Genomic DNA, 22695 nt, shown 5'->3' on the forward strand with positions numbered 1-22695 from the left:
AGGAGGTCCTGCAGATTCCCAAAGTAAAGGCAAAAAAACCAAAATGTGGCCAGTATTGTCCACCTGCTTTTTTAAGACTTACAGAGTGACTAGAACTTCCTTTAAATAAGCATCTAAGTGATTTCTGTTGTTGCTGCCAGTCATTTAAAAAAATATACTGAGCCTGGGTTTGAAAGATACCCTGAAATCTTAAGAGTAGCATTCACCAATTCCCTCTCACTCTTCCCCCCAAAAAATCTAGTTGGTTTGAAATAACAGAATGATCCGTTTTTCCATTTTTGGTGGGCAGATGTTTGTAAAAGATCTTAGAACTGTTTGTCTCATTTATCAGGAAAACTGAGAAGGGAGGAAGCCTTTAGAAGAATTTTTACTTGAAAATATAAGAAGACTAGTACGCAGGTTCAAGTCTTATACTTTTAACATGAGCTTGTTGAAAGAAACGTTAACAATTCCAAAACGCAATTAAACGAGTTTTAACTTTTTCCTCCCAAAACCACAAAAATTATGGAGAGGAAGTTAACAGAAAATTCTTAAAAGGTAAAAACAACTCTTTCTTGTACTAGTCCTTGGGTAGTTTACCAGAGCACAGACTCTTCTCTTCGTTAGTTTCTTTGAAAACGGAATTTTGGTCCCAAGTCTGTTGGTACTTAGTATCTTCGGCCTCCCCCTCTCTCCGAGCGGCTTCCCAGGCGGCCTCCGCCCCGGGGGACCCTGCGGCCTGAGCGGCTGTAAGAATCGCGCGGGGGAGGGCACCCCCTTTCCAAGGACGGGGAGAGCCCGCGGTCGGCTCTGCCTACCCGGTCGCGGCCCCTCGAGTAGCGGTCGCTTCGGCCGCCGCCGTAACCGTCGCGGCCGCCGCCGTAGACGTCAGGCGAGCAGCCGCGGTAGTCGTCGTAGCGGCCTCCTCCGCCGTAAGAAGGCGGGGGCCCCCGCGCTGCGCCGACGCTGCGCGGGTCCCCGTAGCTCTCGAAGGGGTCTCGGTAGGAGCCTCCACTCGGATGGTCCGCGTAGTCGCGGTCGCGCCCCCCATAGCCGTCTCGGTCACCGTAGCCTCTCGACGGGCAGTCGTCCCGGGCACTGGAGTGGCCGTAATCGCGGTAGGTGTACTCGCGCGGCGAGGGAGCAAACTCGCGGGGGTCGCGGGCGCTCGGGTAGTCTCGGCTCGAGTAGCCGTCTCTGGGCGAGTAGCCCTCCTCCCGGGGGCCCAAGTAGGGGTCGCGGCGCGGGGGCGGCGGTTCCCGGCGCGGCGGGCCCGCATAGCCATCTCGCCCCCGCGCGGCCGGCACCCGCCCGCGCATTCCGCCGCCGCTGCGAGCCGGGCCCGACGGCGCGGCCCTCTTGGGGGGCGGCCCGGGCCTGCGCGGCGGCGGCCCGCGCTTCATGGGCAGTGGGGCCCTGGAGGGCCGCGGGTCGAAATCCCCCGCGTAGCTGCCGTCATCCGCCGGCCCGCCCCGGGACGGGGGTCGCCGCGGGCCGCCGCCGCCCCCGCGGGTCCCGCGCAGGCCCCTCGGGCGACCGCGGCTGCGGGACGGCGGCGGCCCGCCCCGCCGCCCGCTCTCAAACGCCGGCTTGGTGGCCTGGGCCACCTTGATGGCCTTACCATCCAGGGACTTGCCGTTCATGTCTCTGGCGGCGGCCTTGGCGTCTGCGGGGCTTTCGAAGGTGACGAACGCGAAGCCCCTGGACTTGCTGGTTTCTCTATCTTTCATCAAGAGAACCTCGCTGATGCGGCCATACTTGCCAAACGCGGCCTCGAGGCCTTTCTCATCGGTTTCGGGGTTGAGCCCGCCAATGAAAAGCTTCCCGGGGCGATCCGCCTCAACCATGTCTGCTGGTCGAGGGCTCGGTGGCGGGGGTAGGCGAAGGGACGGCAGCCGTCGTGGCCTGGGAGCCCGCTCGACGACGGCGGCTCCTACCGGTCGGGCAGCGCGTCGTCGCAGAGCCCCGGAACCGCGGTCGGCGTCCCCGCTGCGCAGGCGGAACGCCAGGGTGGGTGCCTTCGGGGCTGGGCGCGCAGCCGGCCGGGCTCTTTCTGGTCGTGATTGGCTGGTGGGCCCGGGGGGGGGGGGGGACGCCTTCGGGGAAAGTCTTTCCACTTCGGCTTGACAGCCTGTCCCTGGCTTACTGTCTTTAAGTCACTCCTGAAAGCTCAGTTGCGTAAAGAAAAGCCGTTAGGTTAAAAAAAAAAAAAAAAATTCCCTATTAGTCTTAATGAGAAAAATTATAATGCATTCTAATCCAAGTTAGCCAAACCATTTTTAAACAGGAAAAAAATCCACTGAAGAATGAAATAAAAATTTAAAGTTTAAAAATGCAGTTTGTACGTAAAATGTATTAAGAATTTTTGCACTTGTCAATGGGGAAGAGAAGACGACCTGGTGGGGGAAGGTGTTGGTTGCTGGAAAACAAAAAAAGAGGGAGTCATTCTTTTGGATGCACCATTTTCCTGTTCGGCGCCATTTTCTTCCGTTTGCCAACCTTCAAAGGGCTCACAGTTTTCCGTAGCGCTGCCCTTTAAAATAAAGGTATTCCACAGAAAGTCACCTTTAGGGAATAAAAGGACTTTATAATCTTGAACATTTCTCACAGTCGCACCTGAGCAAGCAAAACAAGCTAAAGCCTTTGCCTCTTACTCTCCGAAGAGGAGGTACATTTCAGGGAAACAAAACATTTTGGGTTCAAACAAATTACACAATTCACATTTGTTCCTTAATATTCTCTGAATGGAACTAAGTGTGAAGAGTAACTTGGTGAACATAGCTTTGCTTGAGATTCTGACATCCTACTCTACTTTCTAAAAAAAAAATACTATAGTGTGTTTGGGGGCTTTTTAAAATAATAGATTTTTTCCAAAGGCTGCTATGTGAAAAGTTAACTGAATAGTCCTGAGTATTTGTGTATGTGATGTGTGTACATATACATGTGCACGTGTTACACTGCTTTACCGCAGCAGCTCCATAATGTTGAAAGAGGTGGTGAAAGCAGGCATTTTTATGTTTCTGACTTTACTGCATACATTTTTAAGGTTTTAATATTTTTTTAATGTGCATGAATGTAAGTTAAATGCGTCACATCAGTTCATGAGATAAGTTGCTGTAACAGATTTTATTAAATCATTTTATTTCTAAGGTAAGCCTACCTGGTCAGGATGTATTTATTTTTAAAGAAATTTATTTTTGTTTGCATATACTTTACTTAGAAATTTTACCTTTCTCAGCATAAAGGGCATTGGCCTATAATTTTCATTCCTTTATTGAGCTGGGAAGATTTTTTCCTAAATTTCTTTTAGTTTTAAGTCTATTCAGATTTTTAAAAATTTCTTCTTGATTTGGTTTTTGTAGGATACGCTTTTCTAAGTTATTAATTTTTCTTTAATTTAAAATTTTATTTTATGGATAGCTGTGTTCTGTTTTGCTGTGTTTTGTAACCAGTCTCACGAGAAGTTTTTATCTTTTCAAAGAAGCACCCTTTTTCTTCATTGATACTCTGTTTTGATTTTGCTATTATTGTGTTTCTTTTCTTTTTTCCACATTCTTTGGATTTACAGTTTGTATTATTTTTGTTCTAAATTTTTAGGTAAGACAGTGCATTAAGAGTTTTAAAATATGTTTCTTCTAATTGCTGTATCTAAGTTTAAAACTTATTCTCTGTGTACTAGTTAACATCACGTCCTGAGCTGTGATAATGGTGTTTTCACTGTTGTTCAGTTCCTAACATTTTCTCATTTTCACATCGTTCTTTCTTGACTCATGAATTACAAAGAAGTATGTTTTCAAATTTTCAAACATACAGATTTTGGAGGTAATTTCTTAAAATGCTTTGTATGATCTCCATTCTTTGGTTCTTATTGAGACATGTTTTGTGACCTGCTGTGCATCTGTGTCTGTCTGTGTAATGTTCCATATATGCTTGAGAGGAAAGTGTATTCTCTAAATACTGGGGTAGAATTCTTTCCTTAGATATTTAAATCTAGCTTATCCTATTTTTATCTGATAGAATTATCAATCACTGAGAATGCTTTTAAAATTTCCCATAATTGTGGATTTGGCAATTTCTCTTTATTTTTATGTACATTTTTGCTCCATATAATTTAAGATTATATTGTTGGATATATAAATTGAGAACTGCTATGTATTTCTGATAAATGTCTTTATTATGTAATGATCCTCATTATCTATTTTTATTTTAAACTAATACTTATATAGCTCAATATTTTTCAGATTTCTTTCTGCCAGCTTATTGTGTGCTGTTAACCACACCTTTGTTGCCTCTTTTTTTCCAACTTTCTTGCATTCTCTTGTATCAAATGATTTGTCTTTCCTTCTTTCTTTTTCTTCTACTAACATGGAAGTTTTGCCTTCAACTTCTATTCTTCGAATGTTTACCTTGAAAGTTTTTATTTAGGGCTAACTTATAATCACTAAGTTTGTAAGTTTATTTATAGAATCTTATATTTACTGCCTGATTAATTTTTACATATGGGCAGCAGTGGACAAGAGTAGTTTCCGGGACTCCTAGACAAGGGAACCTTGTGCACTGCAATATCAAAACCCATTGGGCACATATTGCATGGTGCACTGGGTGTTATACGCAACTAATGAATCATGGAACTTTACATCAAAAACCAGGGATGTACTGTATGGTGACTAAAATAATAAAATATTAAAAAAAAAACCCATTGGTGTCTCCCTAACAGGAGCTGTAATCAGATCAAGAGAATATAGAAATGTTAAGCATTGATAGGATTAAAGTAGAGATTTGGGTGAAAACTAGAATGTTTACATGAAGTGACTGGGTCTCTATTTCTCTTTTACCTGGGTATATTACGTGGATGGATATTGTGTTTGGTAATGTTTCCCCTACCTAGTATTGTAAAACTCCAAGCATGTAAATCCACCCTTCAAGCAATATTAGTGAGACATGCTAAATGGGAACAAATAAGACTCCCAAGCCCACACAGTATAAAATAAAAACGGGAGTGCTGGTATGGGCAAATTCTCTGTACCAAAGACCCATGTGGAATATAAACTGGAGCTTATGGCAAAGCCTGTGAATGCCCCACAGTGATGACTACCGGGACTTTGAACTAGAGAGTTTCCATTTGAGAGGCAGTTACTAGCTTGCTATTAGATATTAACTGAAACTGCCCTATGACTAAAGGATATAAATGATCATATAACCTCACACCCATTAGGAAGGTTACTATCAAAGAACCAAAACAAACAAACCCCCAGAAAATAACAAATGTTGGCAAGGACATGGGGAAATTGGAACACTTCTACAATGCTGGTAGGAATGTAAAATGGTGCAGCCACTATGGGAAACAGTATGGTGGTTCTTAAAAAAAAAAAAAAAAAAAAAGAACTGAATTATCATATGATCTAGCAATCTACTTCTGGGTATATATCCAAAAAAATTGAAAGCAGGGTCTCGGGTATTTGTACACCCACCCATATTCATAGCAACATTATTCACAAGAGGTGAATAGCCAAGAGGTGGAAGCAACTCAACTGTCCATGCACAGATGACTGGATAAACAAAATGTAGTGTATATGTACATATAATATTAGCCTGAAAAAGGAAGGAAATCCTGACACCTGCTACAATATGGAGGAACCTTGAGGACAGTATGCTATGTGAAACATGCCAGTCACAAAAAGATAATGAATAATGATTGCACTTATACGAAGTATCTAGAATGGTCAAGTTCATAGGAAGAGAAAGTAGAGCAGTGGTTGCTAGGGGCTGAGGGTGATGAGTTGTTGTTTAATTGGTACAGAGCTTCAATTTTGCAAGATGAAAAAATTCCAGGGATTGGTTGCACAATGATGTAAATATACTTAACACTACTGAACTGTACACGTAAAAACGGCTGATGGTAGACCTCATGTTAAGTGTATTTAACCATAATTAAAAATTTTTAAATGAAAAATAATAATCTTTAGCCCAGAAATATCACTGATAATTGGGTGAGGTCACAGCAACACACTACTGGGGATGGCAGTGCCCAGAAGACTTCTATAATAAAGTGGAAACAGTTTGTATAGGAATATGCTGTCAGAGGAACACAGAAAGTTACCCAGTGGATTTACAAGCAAGGCAAGCAGACTCTGCCCCCTGGACTGACTTTGGAGCCACATGAGAGCTGCAAGATTCTGTTTTATTAACAGTGCCCTGTAAACAGCTTTTTAACTGACCAACAAGTAGCTGCTTGGTTTATGGATGGCAGTTCCAAGGTGAACAGACAGCATCCTGTTTAGAAGGCTAAAAACTGTGTTTGAGGAGGGTAAAAACAAATCAGTGTGGTTGGCTGAATTACATGCTGTTTTCCTAGTGGTGACTGAAGAACTGAACAATGATAAGCCCCTAGGTTTGAGCTTTTACTGACTTGTGGGTGGTGTCCATTGGCCTGGCCATATGGTCAGACAGAAAAGCAATGGAAAGCTTACCTATTAAAGAGATACCCTTGGAGCACCTGGCTGGCTCAGTAGACAGAGCATGTGACTCTTGATCTTGGGGTCATAAGTTTGAACCCCATGTGGGGGGTAGAGATTATTTAATAAATAAAAGATTTAAAAAAGATGTCCCTATGAGGCATGGCCCTATTGAAATCACTGTGAGAATGTGAGGGATGTGTTACAGTAGAACATGTTGATGCCCATCACAAGAACCACTTCACAGGTTGCCAAGGTGATTGGAATTCACTAGTGGACAGGCCGATGTACTTGTGTGAGGCGGCTACCTGCGTGTATGAAATGCAGAGACATTGGAGCAATGCGGATATGGCCCGAATCTAGACATACTCCTCTTGCACCCCTAGAGCACAAAATGCCACGAACAACTGTTCTTTCTGCCAACAAAAGAGACAGACTACAGATGATATATGGCAAATTCCCTGGGGGAACACAGCTAGCAAGTGAAACTGATACTGGTAGCCAAGGGGTCTTAATAAGAATAGTTATTGACTTTGAAGTAGACTTTGGGTAAGCCCAGTGGAAGATGCAAATATTCAGAGTATTATAAAAGAACCATGACAGAAGAGACTGCACCAATTTGGATCACCAAGTCATATTTCTTCAGACCAAGGAACATGCTTTATAGCCCATAATGTCCAAAAAAGAGTAGAGATGTATCTTCCTCATAGTAATAGTTTGATAGAGAATTGGAATGGGCAATTAAACATTGTTCATCTGAAATGGGGAGATAAAGACATGACGGCTGGCTTACATGTCCTCCTGAGTATGTGCTCACAGTCAGCATAAGCAGGGCTAAAGTATTGTCCTCACTAAACAGACTCCTTTTTTTTTTTTTCCTGGTGGATCTGGGAAAGACGACTGGAAGAGGATGGTAGCACGACTATTCACCTTCCCGTGGGAAGATGACTAATCATTATAAATTTTCTTTCTTCCCCTTATCACCCAACTTTCTTTTTCTTACCTAATGGTCACAGGACCAAGGCTTCAGCTATAAGTTCCAAAAGCACGGATGACTCCTAAGTAAGAAACTATATTTTAAATCCTTATGTCAGAATTCCTAAGGACCTGATGGAGTGTACCTTTCCCTATTTGGGAAAACTGTGATTAACAGTGAATGCAGCTATGTCTAATAGTAAAAATAGCCCACTAATTCTGTATCTGTGTAACCCTACTCTAAATAAATGGGAGTGGACTGAGGGGGAGGTATCTGCTAGACTAATATTGCTGTCTGCAATCTAGATCTGCACAGTGAGTGAACTTAATGTCCCTTCGAAAGGTGGAAACGTTTGGGTATAAATGGAGAGAAAACAAACAGATTAATAAGTTACATAATGAGGGAAACTCAAATTCATTAACACTTAGAAAGAGGCTCAAAGCAGGAGATGATACTATCTCTTAGCTCAATTATACCAGATGCCTGAAAGAGTGAAACTATGTAGTACTGAGGCCACTCCTGCTTTTGGAACATGCCAAGATCAAATGGAAGCCTGTGAACATGAGTGACCTCATTCTTGGAGATATTTTCATACAATATGATGAAGGCCTGGACTGAATGGGACTTTTGTAATAGGCCAGTATCTTTTGACTTTTATTTTTCATATTGTTTACCATAATGAAATATGGTCTTATACCTACATTGTTGGTAAAATTGTAATACTGATATTGATGGTCAGATGTATTGGGAAATTGAGTTAAAAGCCTCCTATCTCTACCCCACATTGACTCCTCCAAATGTTGCTGTTATCTGTTATGTTCAGACAGATAGGATCTTTTTGCTATAAGGGATTTATGGTCAAAGACCAGAGGTGGCCTGGGGCACAATAAAAAACATACTTAATCTTTGTCTAAAACCCTTGGTATTTCCTAAGCAATAGAGGTGTCTTTTGTTACCCATAAACTCTTTCCACCATATCTGAGTTTATGCTAATGGGGTAACTCCTAGGGGGCCCCTAAATAGCTTCAGGATGGTAGCTGGTCACTAGAGGAACCAGCCATGTGATCAGAGGGTTAGAACCTGACTCTGAAAAGGGGAAAGGGCCTGAAGATTGGGTTCATTCACCATGGCCAATGATTTAATCAATCATGCCTCTGCAGTGAAAGGTCATATGAAAACATTAAACAACAGAGTTCAGGGAGCTTCCTGTTCAGTGACCACACGGATGTGCTGGGAGGGTCACTTGCCTGGAGGGGGTGTGGCAGCTGCAGACCCACTCCCTGAACTTGCCTTACGTACCTCTTCATTTGGTTGTTTATTTGCGTCCTTTATAATAAACTGTAATCGTTAACTGTAGCACTTCACTGAGTTCTGTGGGTCTTTCTAGTGAATTATGGAAACTGAGGAGGTTGTGGTTATTCCTAAATTTGTAGGTGGCCAGGAGGCTATTTTAGTAATCAAGGGGGAGGTGGTGTGTCATTTTCTAACAACAGTTCTCAATTCTTTGACACCAGTGGGGTGTCATACAACTCAACTCACTTCTGACACTAATTCCCTGGAGTTATCACAGACCCCACAGATTAAGGGCTCAGTCCCAACAAAACTGCCAGTTGCACATGGGAGCCCCAGGCCACCTGAATTTCTGCCCTGCTAAATTACAATGAAGAGGTTCTAACATACATGGTTGTTTTAAGTTCTAACACTCATGGTCTGGGCCACTGATTTTGAATTTTGTTTTCTAAGCAGGTTCCACACCCAGCGTGGAGCCCAACCACAGGGCTTGAACTCAAGACCCTGAGATCAAGACCTAAGCTGAGATCAAGAGTTGGAGGCTTAATTGACTGAGCTAGCCAGGTACCCCTCATTTTGAAATATTTTTAAGTAATAATTACAATACCTGAAATTGCAAAATGATAATGGATAAGCATTTTATATGTTTACAGCTGTCCCCCAGGTGTCCATGAAAAAGAATACTATTTGCCACTCCTTTTACAACTACTGGCAGCAAACTATAGATCTTAATAATTAACGAAGATGTGAATACTGGTGGATGGGGAAGGGTACATCAAAGGACGGAGAGCCAGGCAAGGGGGTGCAGAGGCATTCCCTATGGAGTACCGCACCAGCTACAGTATGGGGACTTAGCGGGTAGAGAAGCTCCAAGACGAAAAAAGAAATCTATCCACTATCAGGGAATAAAGATGACATTTCAAGAAAAAGAAGAATCACCCTTCTCTAGTAACAATAATAATCTCTGCAAAGGGCTAAGCCCTGACAAGGAAGAGCTGGAGAGAACAAAGGTACTGCCATGAAGGTCCCCATTTCCTCAGCGTAGAAAGGAGAGTCAACTGAATGAGATCCCTGTCCTTCCTAATAGGAAGGTCAGGGGAGTATCTGTGGAAGCAGCACTAACGCTTGTGGACTGGGACCCTGAGTCTGTTTCCAGTATCTTCAGGGACTGAGTTCCGGTCCAGCTATCCAGACACATGGAATGATCCCGTGGCACTATACCATGCCACAAGCTCCGTGACAGTGAGGAGGGAGCCTCCCAGTCACTCTGCAGCTTGGGCACTGCCTTTTTTAAATTTTAATTTTTTAAAATTGTGGTAAATACACCTAACATAAAATTTGCCACCTTAACCATTTTTAGGTATACAGTTGAGTAGCTGTGATGTTGTGGTTTATTCTATATTTTGGTGTTGGTCCATGATTTCTGGTTCATAGCTCCTAAAACCCTTGGCATTTCCTGAGGAATAAGAACAATGGGAGCATCTCTTAATATTTAGTCTTTTGTCATAGATTCCTGAAATAGCTCCAGGGCCATAACGGTGAAAGGAGTGTCTTGTTAACCATAGCAAGCCCCTTATAGTCACACCTAAGTTTATGTTAATGTAGTAACTTTTGGAAAGCACCTGAGGATGGTGGCTGGTTGCCAAGGGAATCAACCTCATGATTAGAGGGTTGGAACTTTCAGCCCCACCCGCCCCCACATCTCTGGAGAGGAGAGGGGCAGGAGATTGAACTCAATCACCATGGCCAGTGATTTAATCAATCACACATACGTAACAAAGCCTCCATAAAAATCCAAAAGCATTGGGTTTGGAGAGCTTCCAGGCTGGTGAATGAGGAGATGCTGGGAGAGTGGCAGTCTTGCTCAGGAAGTGCATGGAAGCTCTGCACCCTTTCCCCATACCTTGCCCTAAGCATGTCTTCCATCTGGTTGTTTCTGAGTTATACCATTTGTAACAAACTGGTATTCTTAAGTAAAATGTTTTCCTCAGTTTTGTGAACCACTCTAACAAATTAATCAAACCTGAAGAGGGGGTCCTGGGAATCTCTGCTTCATAGCTGGTGGGTCAGAAGCACAGGTACAATCTGGACTTGTGATAGGCATCTAAAGAGCCGGGAGGAGGGGCAGTGTTGCAGGACTGAGCTTTCAACCTGTGGGATCTGAGGCTCTCTCCAGGTGTCAGAGCTGAGGTGAACTGCAGGACACCCAGCTGGTGTTGGAGAATTTCTGGATGTGTACACATGTGGTGACCTGAAGTGTCAGAGGTAGTGCAGTATTCAGAGTATTGTGTTTAATGTAAATGAAAATAAGAGTTTCTCTTTACAGTAGCATTAAGTACATTCACTTCGTGAAACCAATCTCAGAATTCTTTTCATCTAGCAAAACTAAGACTGTACCCATTAAACAACTCCACATTCCCTCCAGCCCCTGGCTACCACGTTTGTACTTCTCTATGAATCTATTAATACTCCCTCATTTATTCAAATAATATGAACCAAAAGACTGTTTTTTTAATGTTCCTCTTGATTCAAAGATATTTATATTATTTTGGTGAATGATAACAGGTGTCCATTTTTAGGAAATCCATTTCTGCCCAACTTTAGGAGAGTGGCCCCACAGATTGGGATCTCAGCTTTATTAGGAGTGCCGAAATTGCCCCAGCAGCCTCTAAGCGCTGTCCAGGGTCCTGCTTTCTCTGGCTTTGGAGACCAGGGTTGAGGTTCCTTCCTTTCCAAGCACTTCCATGCCATGAATGGCGCCCCAAGCCGAGTTCTGAGGGTGCCTGCCTTAGGGACACAAGCTCCAGGAGAAGGCTACATGACCTGTGACTCCTGCTCCCCGCAAGCCTGGTCAGGACAGACCTCGCCCCCACCTGCCAAAAGCTAGGCCCGCCAGCAGCACCGCGCCCCCGACGCATCTGTGCACCCTGCTCTGCCCTCCCCAGCCTGCTGAGCTTGCCTTCTCCCCCTCCACATCAACCCGGAAGCTCCGCATGAATCTCCTGGCCCGCCTTCCTTCCAGGCTTCGTCCAGGTCCCAAGGGCAGATTCCCGCACTTAATGATTCACAAAAGCGAAATGGAAATAAGCGTCCTCCTCCCCACCAGAGTTGGAATCCAGGGACAACAGCAGAATGCAGAGGATGCGAATCCAGGAGTTTCCTAAAAGTTGGGCATTCCCAAGCTGTGGGAGTCACAACTTCACTGAGTTGCTAGTACGTTGGGAAGTAATACAGATGCCTCCAGGAGGAGTGGGATATTTTTGCTTTCATTCAGTCATTCAATGAAAGCCCACATTGCTCAAGACACTGTGCTGTGGGCTGGAAATAGAACAGTGAAGGAAAAAAAAAGCCATGGTTCCTGCACTCACTGAACTTACACTGTGTCGATGAAAATAGACAATAAGGAAATCTTTGAGCAGCTGTAGGAAAGAAACACCTATGCTCTGTTAGGAAAGGGGGGGCAGTGGTATTTCAGAGAACAGTGCTCAACCAAATTTTTGACAAGGGATATTTAAACTGCCGTGTGAAGGATGGTCAAGAGTCAGCTCTGTGGAAACGCACAGTGGACAGAGAAGATCACCGATGCAAAGGACTGGTGGTGAAAAACTTGCAACATTCAAGATATTGAGAAGAAATCACTATGTTGTTCGGTGAGAGGGGAGAGTGACATATTGGAAAGTGGAACAAAATTCTTTTTGTTATTAAAATTTTTGAGAGCATGCTCAAGCATGCAAGTGGGGGGAGGGGCAGAGAGAAAGAATCTTCAAGCAGAGAACCCAACCCGATGCCGGTCTCAACCCAGGACCCCTGAAATCATGACCTGAGCCAAAACCAAGAATCAGACATTTGACCGACTGAGCCACCTAGGTGCCCAAATTATGCTGCCTTTTAAATAAGGAGAATTTGATCCAGCTCTCACATCATTCACATACTCTTCCATTCATTCAAAAAATATTTATTGGGCACCTATGATAAGTCAGGCACTGTACTAGGTATTGGAGATTCTGAGGTAAAGACAAATAGGAGAGGGCGCTGCTTAAACAACTAATTTCATCTGAAAGACAAAAATATTAACAATATGTGAGTTCATAGTCTTTCTTCCTCCTATTGCTATAAAGGAACCTGCTAGTTCCCACCCTTTAATCTGCTCTTAGACCTTACTTATCTTCTGGTAAAGGACCTATGATTAAAAAATAAAGGAATGAAGACAAAAATATTAGAGGGAACATCATGTGCAAAAGGAAATGGGGACAAAATGATAAGCTGGACACAGTATTCTGTTTGAAATAACACTGTCAAAGGTTTACACTGTTGGAGGGGGTCAAGAGACAAAGCTGAATGTAAAGCATTAGAGGTGGAAGGAAAGGGAAAAAAGACCTCAATATAGTTTTCTATTTTGTTTTTAAAAAAACTACTTTGGTGTGGAGAACAGAGTAGAATGCAATAAGGGAGAAGCCAGGAGACCAGACAGGAAATGATGACCTAAAATAAGCTGTACTAAGTAGACTGGAAAGAACATACCTTTTCAATCTAGTTTTCCCTTCTCTCTTTCACTCTTAAAGAAGTATATTGACCATGTTAAGGTACCATGTATTTTTCCCACCAATTAATTCTCCTGAGACACTGACTGAATATCCTACAAATTCACTCAATTCAGACACCACCTACCTAGAAATAGCATCACATTCCACAGGTTAGGAAGAACTGAGTCCCACAAGCCTGCCCCCACATCAGATGCCGATTGGAAGTCCCGGTTGTTAATCTGTGCTTCGAACTGGCTATTCATAAGTCACAGTCGGTCAGCGACCCCTCTTCCTCAACACCCAACAGTTATTTATTGCACTTTCCTGAGGCATTGAGGGTAACTGGAACATTCCAGTGGCCAGACCAGAAAAGCCCTGATAGCAATGGAATGCCTAGGAGACCACACCCCACAAGTCCCCTTCCCTGCCCAAGATCATGTGCTGAACACATACCGACCCCCCCCCATCACGTGCTCTCTGCCTGCTGTCTCACAGGTACCACCCCCCCTCCAACCTTGAACCTGTCTGCAAAACTCTGGGTGTCCATCCTGCTGTTGGAGAGGCTGTTCAGGCCTGAGCCTCACCTCCCTCAGCTACCAGCACCCAAAATAAATTTCTTCCTTTCTCTTCCTAACTCTTGTTTCTTGAGTTACTGACTTCTCTTATGACAAGTTTATCAGTTTGTTCAGCAGCAGTGTTGGCAGACCCAGCCAGGAACTATGCTTTCAATGTGTGCAGCCCCCTTGGGATTCCCTGGAAGGGAGCAGTTGGCTGTGGCAGTGGGCCGAGGCTCAGCCATTCTTTTTTAGCACCTGTGATAGTTTGGTGACACCATGGCCCCCTCCTTGGGGTCGATTAACTTGCTAGAGTGGCTCACAGACTCAGGAAAGCAGTATACTTACTGATATGAAATGCTGGGGTTTGGGACTGAACAGTAAGAAAGAATTCTTGAGATATCTTTGGTGCAAAAAGGGTGTTTTTATTAAAGCATGAAGACAGGACCTGTGAGCAAAGAGAGCTGCATTGGGGTTGTGAGGAGTGGCCAATTATATACTGTCAAGTTGGGAGGGGGCTGGGGATAGCATAAGTCTAAGGAATTTCGAAGCAAGGTTTCTAGGACCTTGAAGGGCCCAGCTGCTGTTAGGAAAAGGTCATTTACTACTGTCTAGTGAAACTAATCATGAGATCCTTCAGAAGTTGATCGGTGGGCCATATGCTTGGAGGATGACTGCTAACATCTATCTTGGGGGTGGGGGGGGCAGGGTAGAGATAAAGTAAGTTTCCAAAGGGATTTTTACAGGATCCTGGAGGTCAGGCTAATGTCACGCATCAAGCAGTGGTTGCCTTTTGCCTCTAACAAAGTATTGACATTGAGGCAGCCAAGCAATGAGGAAGGTCACTCTGCTGGTCTTAAGTACTTGTCAATGGGCTGTTAAGTTGTAAGGAGGTCTAATTTTTCTTTTACCTTTGTTCGGCACCTCACTATTACTGGATTATTACAATACTATAGAAGTAGTATATGAACAGCCAGATGAAGAGAGATGTAGGGCAAGGTCCCTAAGAGCAGGAGCTTCTGTTCCCATGGAGTTGGGGACTAGCAGGATCATACATTCAGGTTCACCATCCTGGAAGTTCTCCAAACACTCTTGGGTTTTTATGGAGGCTCCATTACATAGGACTGATAAAACCACTGGCTATTGGAATTCAACCTCCAACACTCCCCCCCCCACCCCACCCCCATCAGGGGCTGCGACTGAAAATTCTAAGCTCCAAATCAAGGTTGGTCCACCCCCCCCCCCAGCCAGCCCCTCATCCTCAGGGGATTTCCAAAGGTCACCTCATTAACAAAAACTCATCATTGGAAGGGGCTCATTACGAATAACAAGACACTGATATCACCTTCATGGCTCTGGGGCAATTTCAGGAACTGAGGATGAAAGTCCAAATATTATAACAAAAGATGCACCCTTTGCTCTTATGGCTTAGGAAATTCCAAGGGTTTTCTTAGGAAATTTCTAGAGCTGTGAGCCAGGAAGCTTGAAGACCGAAATATATTTATCATAAATCACAGTAGCACAGTTGGGTGAAGACGGTTGTCCTGCCTTTTTCTACACCTCCCTCACCCTAAAGTTCATTTGCTCCTAGACTAAGATTCAGAGGGGTTAGTGAGACATAAATATCTTTTAGCCTCCATTTTAAAAGATAACTCAATTGAGGTATGAAAATCATAATGCTTTGGGGCGCCTGGGTGGCATAGCGGTTGAGCGTCTGCCTTCGGCTCAGGGCGTGATCCCGGCGTTATGGGATCGAGCCCCACATCAGGCTCCTCCGTTGTGAGCCTGCTTCTTCCTCTCCCACTCTTCCTGCTTGTGTTCCCTCTCTCGCTGGCTGTCTCTATCTCTGTCAAATAAATAAATAAAATCTATATAAAGAAAATCATAATGCTTCTAAAATCGTAGCAGCCTGTGGTAGTCAATTGTAGCGAGCAAGACGGCATCAAGCAGTGACACAAGCAACTAGGGCATTTCAGCTGAGACCAGATATTGCAAAGACCAGCACCGGCTGATGACACCCTCAGAACTTAGAACCAGCAGAAACAGAGCAGGTCTGCGAGGGCCCAAGACTGACTAATACCTTCAACAAGGCAGGATTTTTGCAGCAACTGTTAGACTCTCCAAGCACTAACCCCTTTATGTCTGACCACTTCAAAAAGTTAGCTGCTGTAGGCTCTGATCTCTGCAAAGAACAGCGATCCTTCACCACTTGAACATAACAAGCAGTAAGTGCTGAGAGCCAACCTACACGGGGCCAGGAACTTAACAATGCGCTGACTTGACGTTTGGTTTGTGAAGACAGAACACGTTCGGTTTGTTACAGAGGTTGTTTGTTGTAGGACTTGTCTTGTGCATTGCTTTGTGTGTCTTATAAGAAGCCCCGTTAATCACATGGTGCTTTATAATTATGCTAACTTTGCTTTATGACTGAATGAAGCTGACGTTGCGGAAGGACACTCCCGTGTGCGCCTTCATAGCGTGCTGACACTAGCCAAGCAGATCAAAACATAAACCTGTAAATGCCTCAAGGTAAACAGAAACCTAAGGACAACCAATCACAAACAGCCAACTAGCCTTTTCCAAAGAAAGCTTATGACGCATAAGCTATCGCCATTCAAATAATTTGTTCTGCTCTCACACCTCTATTAAAAGACTTTTTCCTCGCTGTTTTTGGGTGGAGCCCTTCTTGCCACTTCCTTTGATGCTGCGCAGTTGAAACTGATTTCCCTCAAATAAGCTCTTAAAAAGATAAACTGAGGCATACTAAAAAATCTAACAGTTCTTTGACTCTCAATCTGCTATCTGATCAGGAGATTCACAGCTAAGGGTGTAGAGATTATTTTGTAGAAACCTGATAGCAATGTAAATCATTCTTATGAGCTAGCAGTGCAAAGGACTTCTGTGTGACTGAAAGATAATCCCAAAGCTCACTTGTTACATTGTAGGACATTTCAAAAGAAAAAAAGTAGTTAAAGATTTAGAGAGAGAGAGAGAGAGAGAGAGAACGAACTGGGGGAGGGGCAGAGGGACAAGCTGACTAACCCCTGAGCTCTAGCCCAGGACCTGGGGATATGATGGACCCTGGAGTCAAAGTCAGAGGCCCAACCAACTCAGCCACCGAAGCACCCCGGACATTTACCAGTTTTATATTTACCTTGAAATGTTATTCTGACTTTTTTAAAAATGCCATTTCTGACGGACATATACACCTTCGTTCCTTAAATGCTTTTTAGAGCAACGCCCCACTGGTTCCCCTACTAATGCATTGAGAAGTCTTTGACAAGTGCTCATTCTGCACTTACGTAAGAGCCATGATTTTAAATCCCTAAAAAGTGTGTTTTACTCCACCACTGGAACCATAGTGAACCAATTAGAGTCTTTGAAAGACATTTTAAACTAAAGCAGTATAATAAAAGACATCGTTTCTCCTTGGTTGCTAAGCTGACAAAAGGCAAGTTCAAATCTGCCTGAGACATAATTCTGTCATAGTTACTGGATAACCATGGCGTCAAAATATCTAAAGCAAAAATTTAAAGTACAGAAAAAAAAAGAAAATTCCATCATATTAGAGGATTTAAAGCAAACATTCTCAATAATTGATTAAACAGCAAAAATTAGTACAGGAAGATTTGAACTGCATAATTAAAAAGCTGGATTTAATGGGTGTTTACGTGTATATGTATGTGTAGGCCACTCAGGTAAGGAAAGTGTACATTCTTTTGAAACACACAGAAAACTGATTAGACAGCAGGCCATAAAGTCTGTTTTACCTAATTTCAAAAAAATATTTTCCAACAGAACACATTATCTTATAACTCAATTAGGTTAAAAATAATAAAGGTAACTTTAAAAACCCTGAAGTCTGGAAATTACAAACACTTCTGTTTGACATATGGGTCATAGAAAAAAAAAAAACCCAGTGTAAGGAAATATCTGGACATGAATGCTACCGAAAATACTCCATATTCAAGCATGGGAATTCAGCTAAAATATGTATTAAGGGAAATTTTTACCTTAATGCTTATAGTAAAAAAGCTAGAAATCAGTAAGAATCTAACTTAAGAAGGTAACATACTGACAGAATAAATTCAAATGTAACAAGAATTTACAAAATAAATTTATTTAAAAGAAAATGTAAAGAATCAAAGAAAAAAAAAGATCCAACAAATCTAAAGTTTATTTTGATCACCGTTTGATTCTTTGACTATCCTTTTTGACTCCATAACTACACTATTTGAAATCGCAAACCCCTCCTTCTCCAGGGCTGGATTTAGGATGAGGGGAGTAACTTGGGTGATGCACAACTTTAAGAAGATATGGAAAGACTCTAATCAAGATAAACATTTTAGTGGAATATTTTGTAAGTCAAAATTAATGCAAAATATCCATGATAACTGAATACAAAAAATTAAAGACAGAGTCTGACCCTGCACTTGCACAAGGTTGGCCCCAGCCCACACCCACCTCCAGTAAGTACTTCACTCCCCTCACCCTAATCCTGGCCTGTGGATTATATGATCGCAGGGACACCAGGTATGTTTCCAAAATTTAAATGACTGTGCTTCTAGTATGCTGTTATAGTGCAAGGTAAAAATTCCATATCATTTTTTGAAATAAGTACCTGACCAAAAAACAAGATTGAATTTTATTAAATGCCTCATCAGCATATAATGAAGTGATTATTTAGTCTTTTTCCATCAATCAATTGGTATCATAAATTATAACATTCCTCCTATTATTTGTCTTCTTGTCCTTCTGTTCTAAATCATAATATATTCATGGTATATATTTTTTAAGATTTTATATTTAAGTTATCTCTACACCCAACATGGGACTCAAACACAACCCTGAGATCAAGAGTCACATGCTCTATCAACTGAGCCAGCCAGGCATCCCTAATTCATGGTATATTTAAATTGAATCTTGGAATTTTCAAATATTTATATTTAGTCTTTGCATATATATTTATAAGTAACATCTGACTGTGAATTTCCTTATAGTGCTACCTTTTTCAGGTTCTACTATCAAAGTTGCATAACTTTATAAAAGAAAATGGTGAAGTTACCCTCCTCAATGATGCTCTGAAATGGTTTAGTTAGTCTTTCACAGAAAATGTTACTGTGTCAGGTTTCTGTCAAACGGAAGAACATGTCTTTAGCTCTAATCCCAATAATCCTATATCTGATATCTTCACAACAGGCTACAGAAAATGTTCCCTGAGAAAGTGGACTCCCATTTCAGTTGAGACCAGCAATTCTCAAATAGTAATGTATCTAAAATTTGCCTGGGAAATAATTTAAAACGCCAGTTCCTAGGACCCTCATCCAGATATTCTGATTCAGTAAGTCCGATATGGGGCTCAAGAATCTGCATTCTAAGAAACACCCAAGTGATTTAGACCCAGTGGCCCCCGGAACACAAACCAAAGTAGTCAGTAAAACATGCCAGAGATGGTGAGGCTGTGAAGTAAGCCATCCGTGCAAGGGAGAGAAAGGAAGCCAGATGCTCTAGCTGCCCTGGCCTGGCCCTCCAGTCTCATTTCCAGGCTTCTCGCATCCAATTAAAAACATGTTGTACTTTTTACAGAGCTTTATGTTTTTCATTTTATTTTAGCCTCTCAACCCCCATGTGAAGTAGAACAGACATTTTACAGAGAAGTGACTCACCTACATCCAACGGACACCAAACACTGTCTGGGCACAAAGCATCTAAGGCTAAGAGCCCCAGGCCTTGTCACCCTGAGGCCTTATCTCATTTTCTAAAATCAGGGGCACCACTACCAGGAACCACCTTCGCCACTGTGATCATTATAATCACCCTTAACGATAAGGTGTGGATTCCTAACTCTTGAGCGTCCAGCAACTTCTGGGCTTCCTCATCAGACGTGTCTTTGCACACCCTGAGAAAACAAGGGAGCACCTCTTCTTGTACTGTCTTCCCACAGTCCGGTAATTTCTCTGAAGAATTTGTTTCTCAGAGAAAGACTGTTGAAGTAGAGACAAATGAACATGGGGAGTGGGGCAAGGGAGTGTGAGGGATACACTGAGGGAATACAGCACGTGAAGGAAAATGGAATATAGAGTAGAAATAGATTAAGATTTAAGAGGATCCTCGAAGAGCCTTTTTCTACTGAAGCAAAACAGTACTGCTAATGATGACAAGAGCTAACACACAACCCTGTTATGTGTTATATGCACGGTTCTAAATACAGGTATCCTACCTCTGCTTTTCCAAAGGTTGTGGTTACACGACTTCACCTTTATGAGAGACCTACATTAGCAGCTGCTTTTGATAACTGAAGGAAGTCCAAAGATTTTTGCTTTTAACATACACATACACACATACACACATACACACACACACACACACACACACACACACACACACACGGAAAACAGCATTTGGCTTTTGGGTTGCAAAGCCGTTATAGAGGCAGCAGGAACCCAAGCAGCAAGAGCAGCCCCTCCAAGCTCCTTCCCCAGGACCTACAATGCACCTCAGCACCAAGCTGCTGCAGCTCTGAACTGTGTCTGTGGGTATCAGTGCTTTTATGTCAATTTATTTTGTGCGTATTGTCCTAAGGTATCAGAAAAGCCTAAAAGAGGTTATTTTGGGGGTCTCGGAATGCTCAAAAAATTTTCCAGCTAAATTAATGGTAATTGCTTCTCTGATTTATACCATTTTGGCTTATGAAAGGTTTCATAGGAACACTCTACCTTCAGTAGTAGGGGAACACGTGTACTGCCTTACTGACTCAGCTGATCAATCCTCACAATAAACCATGGATAGATATAATCATTTCACCCATTTATAGGTAAGGAAACCAAAACACAGAGGTTGGAGACTAGTGTAAGTTCAAATATCTAGTAAGTTCCAGCTAGATTTCAAACTCAGGTAGTCTGGCTTTAGAGTTGCTACAGTAGATCTCTCAAAATTGTGTCCTATGGGAAAAAAAATAAGGGCCTCAGAAATAAGCAGGGACCCACTCAGGTTGATCCTTAGGCCTGCAGTAAACCAGTGGCTTCCCAAATCCCTTGTTACAAGAAACGTTCGCCCTGAGAAGCCAATGAAGACTTACCCTAGAACTTTCAGTTTACACTCAGGAGACCTCAAGACTTCACATAACTTCATCATTCCTTCATGCCCTAAAGTATTCTGTCTCAGGTTTATTTTTATCAGGTTTTGGTTGCTTCTAAGAGTAGAGGAGAGATCCTGACAACACAGGGAGGTCAAACCACAGTATTCCAACCTGAAGGGAAGAGAGACTGAAGATAAAATTAAATTTACCCCATAGAGCAAGCATGTAGATCTGTGGGCTGGGAGTGTAGGACGACTCCAGAAGCTTAAGAAGAAGAAAAAAATTGGGGGGGGGGGTCACAATTAGGGTAAATTCAAAGAATGTAAGTACTTATAATATTCATTATTACTAGATATTTATAGACTGAATATATTCCTTCCTAAATCATGAATTGCAAGTACATAATTATAGTCCAGGGAATAAAAAGGGAAGCACACTAAGAAAAGCTGAAGCCGTTGAATCTTTGATCATCATTAAAAATTATAGATACTTAAGTAGACTTTTGAAATGTGATACTGAGTATTTCAAAAGCAAGGTATATAATGAGGTCTCTTAGCACCATGCCATTTATGCAAATAAAAATGCATACACCAAAAAAAATTACATCTTTTACAAGGATACTCACAACTCTATGGCATATTTCAAACACACTAGGCCAGCTGCCTATACAGGGGAAGGAGAATAGTTAAAAGAGATAAATTAACCAGCTACCCAACCAATAGTCATTAGAGGACCCCTGCATAAACCAATAACAATATAATAATACCATGAACTGAAGAAGTATGTTAAACTCAACCTTCTATACCTGATGATATCGCCAACCAACTAATTTTAATTTTCACTTTTTACCGAGCCATTCGACAATTGAGTGCCTATATAGGCGCTGAGTATTAAAAAAAAAAAAATTAAGTTACTGCCTACACAGAACTGGCATTAATGTGGTAGAGCAACACTCCCACTATTTATGACACAAGATAAATATCACACAAATAAACCGTAGGGCAAAAGGCACTATGAGACATAAAAAATTTCAAGAATTCATCAGGAAACAATCATTCTAAGTTTGCAGTCACTAATAATGGTCTCAAAATATAGAAAACTAAAACTAACAGAACTACAAAGTGAAAGACACAATTCTACAATTATAATGGATATTTTAACATACTTTTCAGAACAACTGAATTATCAAAAAAATCACTAAAAATAGATGATTTGAATAACAGAATTAACAATCTTAATTAACTTATATACAATACGGCAACCAACAACTCTTCATATTAAGTGCATTATGGTACATATATAAAAACGGACTATAGACTGGGTCACGAAGCAAGTAAATTCAAAGAACTGTAATCATGCACAGTATGTTCTCAGACCACAATGCTAGAGATTAAATATAAAAAGATGACAAGAAACTCCTCTTACGTTTGAAAATTGAGGAATACACTTTAAAATAACCAGTGGATTGAAGAAAAAATATCATAAGGGAAGGTAAACATTTTAGACTCAATAATAACAAATGCTACATATATCAGTTATAGGATGGAGTTAATGCAATGATTTGAAGGAAAAGTCACACCCCGTAAGTGTTGGAAAAGGAGGAAATATTTATGAGCTAACCATCCAGCTCAAGAATTTAAGAACAGTAAAATAAGGATGCCTGGGTGGCTCAGTCGGTTAATCGGCCTTTGGCTCAGGTCATGATCCCAGAGTTGTGGGATCGAGTCCCGCATCAGGCTCCTTGCTCAGCGGGCAGTCTGCTTCTCCCTCTGCCTGCCACTTCCCCTGCTTGTGCTGTTAAGCATGCACACGTGCTCTCTCTCTCTCTGATAAAGAAGTA

At 42.3% G+C, this 22695-nt stretch overlaps 2 protein-coding genes across 2 annotated transcripts in view; both read right to left on the minus strand.

The window, feature by feature from the left end:
- Nucleotides 1-390: 390 nt before the first annotated feature.
- RBMXL2 (RBMX like 2) lies at nucleotides 391-1911 on the minus strand. The gene has a single exon (XM_045783116.2). The coding sequence runs from the start codon at nucleotides 1824-1826 to the stop codon at nucleotides 648-650; it is 1179 nt and encodes a 392-aa protein (XP_045639072.1). The 5' UTR covers nucleotides 1827-1911; the 3' UTR covers nucleotides 391-647.
- A 1-nt stretch (nucleotide 1912) lies between these two features.
- Nucleotides 1913-22695, minus strand: part of NLRP14 (NLR family pyrin domain containing 14) — a 62429-nt gene continuing 41646 nt past the window's right edge. The window contains 4 exon segments of the mRNA XM_045783091.2: nucleotides 1913-2141; nucleotides 19552-19627; nucleotides 19630-19676; nucleotides 20856-21026. Of these exon segments, the coding sequence (XP_045639047.2) occupies nucleotides 1913-2141; nucleotides 19552-19627; nucleotides 19630-19676; nucleotides 20856-21026 (523 nt within the window).

This window comes from Ursus americanus, chromosome 16 (assembly GCF_024610735.1).
Source record: "Ursus americanus isolate L20-20 chromosome 16, mUrsAme1.1.p, whole genome shotgun sequence".
Lineage (NCBI taxonomy): Eukaryota > Metazoa > Chordata > Mammalia > Carnivora > Ursidae > Ursus > Ursus americanus.

Coding starts and splice junctions, on each gene's coding strand:
- RBMXL2 (XM_045783116.2), bottom strand. CDS start 1,826: ATGGTTGAGGCGGATCGCCCCGGGAAGCTTTTCATTGGCGGGCTCAAC.